The sequence below is a fragment of the Staurois parvus genome, unplaced genomic scaffold (genome assembly GCF_062004578.1).
Source record: "Staurois parvus isolate SC_StPar_1 unplaced genomic scaffold, SC_StPar_1.0 ptg000686l, whole genome shotgun sequence".
Taxonomy (NCBI): domain Eukaryota; kingdom Metazoa; phylum Chordata; class Amphibia; order Anura; family Ranidae; genus Staurois; species Staurois parvus.
In genome coordinates, this window is record NW_028318482.1 from 2419531 (window position 1) to 2428680 (window position 9150).

The 9150-nt window shown below is 42.8% G+C and overlaps 1 protein-coding gene across 1 annotated transcript; it reads left to right on the plus strand.

Annotated features, from left to right (window-relative positions):
- The first annotated feature begins 3877 nt into the window (after window positions 1–3877).
- Window positions 3878–4804, plus strand: LOC149447448 (olfactory receptor 4Q3-like). Its single transcript, XM_089652536.1, has one exon. It carries the CDS (start codon window positions 3878–3880, stop codon window positions 4802–4804), a length of 927 nt encoding a protein of 308 aa, XP_089508662.1.
- The last annotated feature ends 4346 nt before the right edge of the window (window positions 4805–9150 follow it).

A 9150-nucleotide genomic window follows, 5' to 3' on the forward strand; every position in this document is an offset into this window, starting at 1 on the left:
CTAAAAAAAATTAGTCAAATAACAAATCGAAACAAAACAAAACAATTTTTTTCACTTTGCACATGTCTAATCTCAGCCTGTTGAACATGATTCCTCTGATTCCTTGGCCTGTCACTTGAACACAATTCTGCTGACTTCCTGGTGTGACCTAGGGCTGCCTTTGGACTATGACTGCCTTCTGCCTAGCCTGCTGTCTGTTACCTTGGTTGCTGGCCCAACTTCTCAGTGATCTTCTTGTCAGACTACATGTGCATTCGAGTCTTCTGCCAAAAGTGAGCTTCCGTGGGCTGGATTGTATGGCACAAACGCAATATTCTCAATGCACAGGTTTCCGCAGATGGCTATTCAGTATTGTTGGGTGTTGTAGTGACCCCTTTTCTCTTCTCTGATTTACTGTTGCTTCCCACCTTGATCCTGACCCCACCAGCTCATTGCTAACTGAGCAATGATGACCTCGGTTCATCTTTGTTGACTATCTGGTGTTATCTCAGCTAGGCGAGGGCAGTTTGTTTTGTTCCAAACTTTATGGCACGATAGCAATATTCCCAATGCACACGTTCCCGCAGATGGCTATTCATTATTGTTGGGTGTTGTAGTGACCACAGGCTGGGTACTGTAGACAATACAAGTGAAGAAATGTTATGAGCACACCAAGGATTCCTCAATTTCCTTGTGTTCATCGTGTGAGCATGAAATAAAGCTTTGGACCCATTCTTGAGGAATCTTTGGTGTGCTGGTGACATTTCTTTACTTGGACCTTATGGCACCTCTCATCTCCTGTTCTCCATTCCAGATATATTTGGACCGGAGGTATAAGGGAAGCCCTCTTGTCTTCTTAGCCTTTAACCAGGTGTGTGATAACTCCTACTATTGGCTTTCAGGCTGCCCTTCAGGACAGTAAGGAGGCATGCAGTCCTGATAAGCGGTCAATTGGCCAACTGTAGGAGCACACATGGCAGGCTGCTAATTGCATGGCAGTAGCTTTGCATCATCAACCTGCAACAGAAAGTGCTGTTAGTGGCAGAATCTCCAGGTAAGACATTTTAGAAAAGGTTCACAAAAATATTTGCTTAAGAAAAGTGTATACAGTGAGATCTAATGTCAAACATACTTAAAACCAGGGCTCTTTTTCAGCTGGAACCTGGTTCAAAACCTCTGCTCCCTGCCCACCGCTATCGCTTGCAAACAGAAGTGACAGCTTGTCTCCCAATGGCTCCCACAAATCTGATCTCCTAGGCAGATGCCACTGAGTGCAGGATGGGGGCAAGGGAAATGCGGGTGCCAGGGGTGCAGTGCAGATGCCGACAGTCCCACTGGATGATCCCTCTGCAAGTGAGAGAGGCAGAACTACCTACAGTGTATGAAGAGGTATTGGAGCCAGCTGGGTGCTTATACAGCAAAAAAAGTAAGACATGTGGAAAATGGTGGAGCTTTTAAGGAGGAGGGGAGAAGATGGGGGTAGTGGGAGGGGGTTGCATGCAGAGGTCAGAGCTGAAGAAGGGTTAAAGTGAGATGTACACGGGGATGTAGAGGTAAGCAGCTGTAGAAGGAGGCTGAACTCTGCACTCTGTGTGTAGCGCACCCCTGAACTCTGCGCTCTGTATGACGTGCACCCCTGAACTTTGCACTGTGTACATACCGCACTCCCAAGCTCTGCACTCTGTGTGTAACACCCCCCCCAGCTCTGCACTCTATACATAATGCACTCCTGGGTTTTAATGCCCCTTTAAGACCCTCCCGCTGTTAGTGAAATTAATGTGAAAGAGTTCCTGCACCTATATTCTCAGAAAAAAAATCCCTTCCTAAAACATACTGAAAACAGATGTTGGTAATGTGTTTTCTCACACTTTAGGGCACTATCAGGGGACTACTGCGATCTCTATGAGTCGTAATAAATACAGTTGCAAGAAAAAGTATGTGAACTCCTTGGGATTACGTGGAGTTTTGCATGAATTGGGCATAAAATGTGCTCTGAACGTCATCTAAGTCACAACAATAGAAGAACACAGTCTGCTGAACATAATACTACACAAACATTAGATGTTGCCATGGTTTAATTGCACATAACATGTAAACATTCACAGTGCAGGGAGGAAAAAGTATGTGAGGCCCTAGCTTAATGACTTCTCCCAGAGCTAATTGGAGCCAGGAGTGAGCCAACCTTGACTCCAATCAGTGTGATGATATTGGATGTGTTGCTGACAGCTGTCCTGCCCTTAAAAAACACACACCTGTTTTGGGTTTACTGGTTCATGCGAGGCATGAACCATGCCTCGCAGAAAAGAGCTCTCAGAAGACCTACGATCAAGAATTGTTGACTTGCATGAAGCTGGAAAGGGTTACAAAAGCATCTCCAAAAGCCTTGATGTTCATGTGTCCACGGTAAGACAGACTGTCTACAAATGGAGAAAGTTTAGCACTGTTGCTACTCTCCATAGACGTGGTCGTCCTGTAAAAATGACTGCAAGAGCACAGCGCAGAATGCTGCATGAGGTAAGAAGAATCCCAGAGTGTCAGCTAAAGACCTACAGAAATCTCTGGCACATGCTAACATTTTTGTTGATACATCTACAATAAGGAAAACATTAAGCAAGAATGGAGTACATGGGAGGATACCACGGAGGAAGCCATTGCTGTCCAAAAAGAATATTGCAGTACGTTTGAAGTTTGCAAAAGAGCAACTGGATGTTACACAGCACTACTGGCAAAATATACTGTGGACAGATGAAACCAAGATTGAGTTGTTTGGGAAGAACACTCAACACTATGTGTGGAGAAAAAAAGGCACAGCACACCAACATCAAAACCTCATCCCCACTGTAAAACATGGCGGAGGGAGCATCATGGTTTGGGGCTGCTTTGCTGCCTCAGGGCCTGGACGGATTGTTGTCATTGATGGGAAAATGAATTCCAGAGTTTATCAAGACATTTTGCAGGAAAACGTACGACCATCTGTCCGCCAACTGAAGCTCCGCAGAGGATGGGTGATGCAACAGGACAATGAACCAAAGCATACAAGTAATTCAACAAAACAATGGCTGCAACAGCACAGAATACGCCTTCTGGAGTGGCCCAGTCAGAGTCCTGACCTCAACCCGATTGAAATGCTGTGGCATGACCTTAAGAGAGCGATTCACACCAGACATCCCAAGAATATTGCTACACTGAAACAGTTTTGTGAAGAGGAGTGGTCCAAAATTACTCCAGATCGTTGTGCAAGTCTGATCTGCAACTACAGAAAACGTTTGGTTGAGGTTATTGCTGCCAAAGGAGAGTCAACCAGTTATTAAGTCCAAAGGTTCACATACTTTTTCCTCCCTGCACTGTGAATGTTTACATAGTATGTGCAATTAAACCATGGCAACATCTAATGTTTGTGCAGTATTATGTTCAGCAGACTGTGTTCTTCTATTGTTGTGACTTAGATGACGTTCAGAGCACATTTTATGCCCAATTCATGCAAAACTCCACATAATCCCAAGGGGTTCACATACTTTTTCTTGCAACTGTATATGTGTTATGTTCATCATTTTGCAAGTGTAAATCCCAGCTGCAGATAATACTTGTAACTGGGACAATAAAAAGGGTATTATCTCTTCAACAAAGACAGAAATCTTTTTATCGTTTTTGGAACATTAAAATGATACTAAAGGTAATTTTAAAAATAGTGGTAACAATGGCTCCCACTGATTTTTCTGAGCCAACAAGGAGGGAGAGAGGCAGGAGAGCAGTTGATCTCATGCAGCTCGCTGGATCAGGATCGAGCTCAGGTAAGTATTAGGAGGGGCTGGGGGAGCTGCGCACAGAAGGTACTTTGTATTTTCATCTATTAGCATGGATTAATTTAGTCTAATTTATTCTTTTATTCCTAGAAATAATGAATTCCACTAACCAGCACAAAGTCCTAGAGTTCACTCTGTTGGGATTGGCCAGTTTCCCCAAGCTCAGCATAGCCCTATTTCTTCTCCTTCTCGTTATCTACATTCTTATATTGCTTGCAAACCTGTTGATCATAGTGGCAGTCCATTTTGAAGTACGTCTCCATTCAGCCATGTACTATTTTCTAAGCAGGTTATCCCTTGTAGACTTGTGCTATGCTACAGTGACCATCCCCAAAATTTTAGCTGACTTCCTTTCCAAAACCAACATAATCTCCTCTAATTCCTGCATCACCCAGCTGTTCTTCCTGCATTTCTTTGCAGGAACAGAGTGCATTCTCCTAACTGTCATGGCCTATGACCGCTACATCGCTATCTGCCACCCCCTACGCTATTCCAGTATTATGAACAAGACTGTCTGTCATTGGCTTGAGTTTGTTTGTTGGGCTTCCAGTTTTTTACATTCCATAATTCAGATCATCATGACATGTCAACTAAAGTTTTGTGGACCAAACCAAATAGACCATTTCTTCTGTGACATCCACCCTTTGTCCGTGCTGGCCTGTTCAGATATTGTCATCATTGAAATAGTATTTGTGGCCAACAGTGGGCTGATTTCTGTAATATGCTTCCTTGTGTTACTTATGTCTTATATGGGCATCATTAACACCATACTTAAAGCCCGATCTGAAGAGGGCCTAGGAAAAGCCTTTTCGACTTGTGCCTCACACCTCACTGTTGTCACCCTTTTCTTTGGACCTTGTGTCTTCATATATTTAAGACCCTCTGTGTCATATGCAGTAGATAAAATGGTGTCAATATTCTATACAATGGTAACACCCCTACTGAACCCAATTATTTACACGTTAAGAAATAAAGAGGTAAAGACTGCCATCAAATCAATTTTGGCCAAGAAGTTACTATGAAAAGAACAATAAATACAGTCATGGCCGAAATTGTTGGCACCCTTGATATTTCTCCAGGAAATCATGTATTTCTCACGAAACGTATTGCATTAACACATGTTTTGCTATACACATGTTTATTCCCTTTGTGTGTATTGGGACAAAACAAAAAAAGGGAGGAAAGAAAGCAAATTCGACATAATGTCACACAAACCTCCAAAAATGGGCTGGACAAAAGTATTGGCACCCTTTCACAACTGCGGATAAATAAGAATGTTACAAGCATGTGATGCTCCTGTAAACTCACCTGGGGCAAGTAACAGGTGTGGGCAATATAGAAATCACACCTGAAAGCAGATAAAAAGGAGAGACGTTCACTTAACCTTTGCATTGTGTGTCTGTCTGTGCCACACTAAGCATGGACAACAGAAAGAGGAGACGAGAACTGTCTGAGGACCTGAGAACCAAAATTGTGGCAAAATATCAACAATCTCAAGGTTACAAGTCCATCTCCAGAGAACTAGATTTGCCTTTGTCCACAGTGCGCAACATTATCAAGAAGTTTGCAACCCATGGCACTGTAGCTAATCTCCCTGGTCGTGGACGGATGAGGAAAATTGATGAAAGATTGCAACGCAGAATAGTCCGGATGGTGGATAAGCAGCCCCAAACATGTTCCAAAGACATTCAAGCTGTCCTGCAGGCTCAGGGAGCATCAGTGTCAGCGCGAACTATCCGTCGACATTTAAATGAAATGAAACGCTATGGCAGGAGACCCAGGAGGACCCCACTGCTGACACAGAGACATAAAAAAGCAAGACTACAGTTTGCCAAAATGTACTTGAGTAAGCCAAAAGCCTTCTGGGAAAACGTCTTGTGGACAGATGAGACCAAGATAGAGCTTTTCGGTAAAGCACATCATTCTACTGTTTACCGAAAACGGAATGAGGCCTACAAAGAACAAAACACAGTACCTACGGTAAAATATGGTGGAGGTTCAATGATGTTTTGGGGTTGTTTTGCTGCCTCTGGCACTGGGTGCCTTGACTGTGTGCAAGGCATCATGAAATCTGAGGATTACCAAAGGATTTTGGGTCGCACTGTAGGGCCCAGTGTCAGAAAGCTGGGTTTGCGTCCAAGATCCTGGGTCTTCCAGCAGGACAATGACCCCAAACATACGTCAAAAAGCACTCAGAAATGGATGGCAAAGAAGCGCTGGAGAGTTCTGAAGTGGCCAGCAATGAGCCCAGATCTAAATCCCATTGAACACCTGTGGAGAGATCTTAAAATTGCTGTTGGGAAAAGGTGTCCTTCCAATAAGAGAGACCTGGAGCTGTTTGCAAAGGAAGAGTGGTCCAAAATTCCGGGTGAGAGGTGTCAGAAGCTTATTGATGGTTATAGGAAGCGACTGATTTCAGTTATGTTTTCCAAAGGGTGTGCAACCAAATATTAAGTTAAGGGTGCCAATACTTTTGTCCAGCCCATTTTTGGGGTTTTGTGTGACATTATGTCATATTTGCTTTTCTGCCTCTGTTTTATATTTGTTCCAATACATACAAAGGGAATAAACATGTGTATAGCAAAACATGTGTTAATGCAATACCTTTTTTGTGTGAAATACTTGATTTTCAGGAAAAATATCAAGGGTGCCAACAATTTCGGCCATGACTGTAGATAAATCATTGAATTTATATGGTGTGCTACTTATCAAAGATAAATGTGAATCTACACTACTGTGCAAAAGTTTTAGGCAGGTGTAAAAAATGCTGTAAATTATAAATGTGTTCAGAAGTAAAAGTGTTAATAGTTTTTTTTTTTATCAGTTAACAAAATGAAAAGTAAATAAACAGAAGAGAAGACCAAATCAAATAAATATTTGGTATGACCACCCTTTGCCTTCAAAACAGCATCAATTCCTGTAAGTACAGTTACACACAGTTTGTAAAGGAACTTTGCAGGTAGGTTGTTTCAAACATCTTAGAGAACTAACCACAGATCTTCTGTGGATGCAGGCTGCCTCATACTGTCATTTTATGTAATCCCATAATCCCAGACAGACTCAATGATGTTGAGATCAGTGCTCTGTAGGGTCCAAACCATCACTTCCACAACTCATTCTTCTTTACACTGAAGATAGTTCTTAATGACTATGGCTGCATGTTGGTAGTCATTATCCTGCTGCAGAATAAATTTGGGGCTAATCACATGTCTCTCTGATGGTATGGCACAATGGATAAGTATCTGCCTGTATTTCTCAGCATTGAGAACACAATTGATCCTGACCAAATCTCCAACTCCATTTGCAGAAATGCAGCCCTAAACTTGCAAGGACCCTCCACCATGCTTCACTGTTGCCTGCGGACATTCATTATTGTACCGCTCTCCAGCCCTTCGGCAAAAAATTGCCTCCTGCTACAGTCACTTATTTCAAATGTTGACTCATCGTTCCAGAGCACCCACTGCCATTGTTCTGCACCCCATTTCCTATGTTTTCATTGATAGTTGAGTCACTTAGCCTTTTTTCCACTTCACACCATGAGGTATGTTTTTTTTGGCTGCAATTCTTCTATGAAGGCCACTTCTGAACAGACTTCTCTGGACAGTAGATGGCTATAACTGGGTCCCATTGGTTTCTGTGCTGATGGCACTTCTCAGACATCTTCTGATGTGGAAGGGAACTAAGCATAATGCATCTTTTATCTGATGCATTCAGGTTCCTTGGCTGACCACTGCGACTACCGTCCTCAACTCCTCAACATTGCCTGTTTCTTTGTACTTCTTCAAAAGAGCTTTAAAAGCACATCTTGAAACCCCAGTCTGATTTGAAATCTTTGTCTGGGAGAGACCTTGCTTTTGCAGTATAACTACCTTGTGTGTTGTTGCTGTGCTCAGTCTTGCCATGGTGTGACATGAAACTGTCTTCAACAACCTCACCTTAGTAGTTCCTAACCCACTTTTAAGCCTTCTACACAGCTTTAAAACAGTTTCTGTTTCAGATAATCACTGTGTTTCAACCCACAAATGAAATTGATGATCATTAGCACCTGCTTGGTATAATTGGTTAATCATACACCTGACTCTAATTCTACAAAATCCCTGACTTTGTGCAAGTGTAGTAAGTGTGCAAGTGTAAGGCCTCATGCACACAGGATGTTTTAAAAACACTCCTCCACTTGGCAGCAGTATTTTGGCCGCAAAAAATGCTTGATGCTTGTCAAAGTGTCTAAAGCTTTTACAAGCCTTTAGGTGTGGTTACAGGCATCAAGCACAAGCAAGGGTTTTAATTCATTTCATTGGCCAGAATAATACTTTATTCTGGCCATTGAAATGAATTAACACTCAAGTGATAAATGTGCCTAGCGTCAACGCGCGTTTACACGCGTCAAGCTTTTTTTCCCAAAACTCTGCTGCTCCTGGATGCACTGGCCTTGGGTTTTTTTTCCTGCTGGTAAACACTACTGCTACTAAAAGCTTCTAAAAGTCTATGTGTGCATGGACACCCAGAATAACATGGGGGGCCGTTTGGAAGCAGTAAAAAAAAACTTGACACCCTTAAAACTGGCTGCAAAAATGCTATGTGTGCATGAGGCCTTGGAATTGATGTTGGTCTTAAGGCAAAGGATAGTTGCACCAAACATTCATTTGATTTAGAGTTTTTTTTGTTTGCTCACTTTGCATTTTGTAAATTGATAAAAATAAACAATTAACATATATGTTTTTTAACCGCTTTCCCACCGCCCTAGGCAGGGCTGCACAAAATCACTTATATATGTAATTTTCATTTCCAGGTAGGGGGTGCACTCGCACGCCACCCTACACGGTCCTGGCTGGAGATTCCCCATTGGCACCTGGTGATCGCCATGTAAAACTGACAGGGGCGAGACCTGTGTGTAAACAACATAGATCTCTCTCCTGGCAGCAAGGACATGCTGCTTTGTATTTCTCTGCACAGCGAACTGTAATTAATTGTTAACGGCACAACAAACACAGAAACAAGCACACATTTGCCACCTGAAAAAAATGGGTGACAAATGCAGCAAAATGCGTAATACATGTGCAACACACATCACGTAAACGTCCTGTAGCCCATTGAAATGTTATTACTTGCACTACATTAATATGGACATTAGATGGCAGTGGTCTACCATTTAGAGTCACTCACTTGGACAGAACAGCCCTTTGGAACTTGTATGCTGTATAGCAGGACTCAGCTGGCGAGCAGGGCAGTCAGGGACTACATTTCCCTAAAGAGGTGCATATAAATATCAAAGCCTGGGAGATTGGCCAGAAGAGTGCAGGGAGAGACTGAAAGAGAAGGAGGAGCGCTGATGGCTGAAGTGTTGAACTAGGCTGTGGAGCCGGAGTTG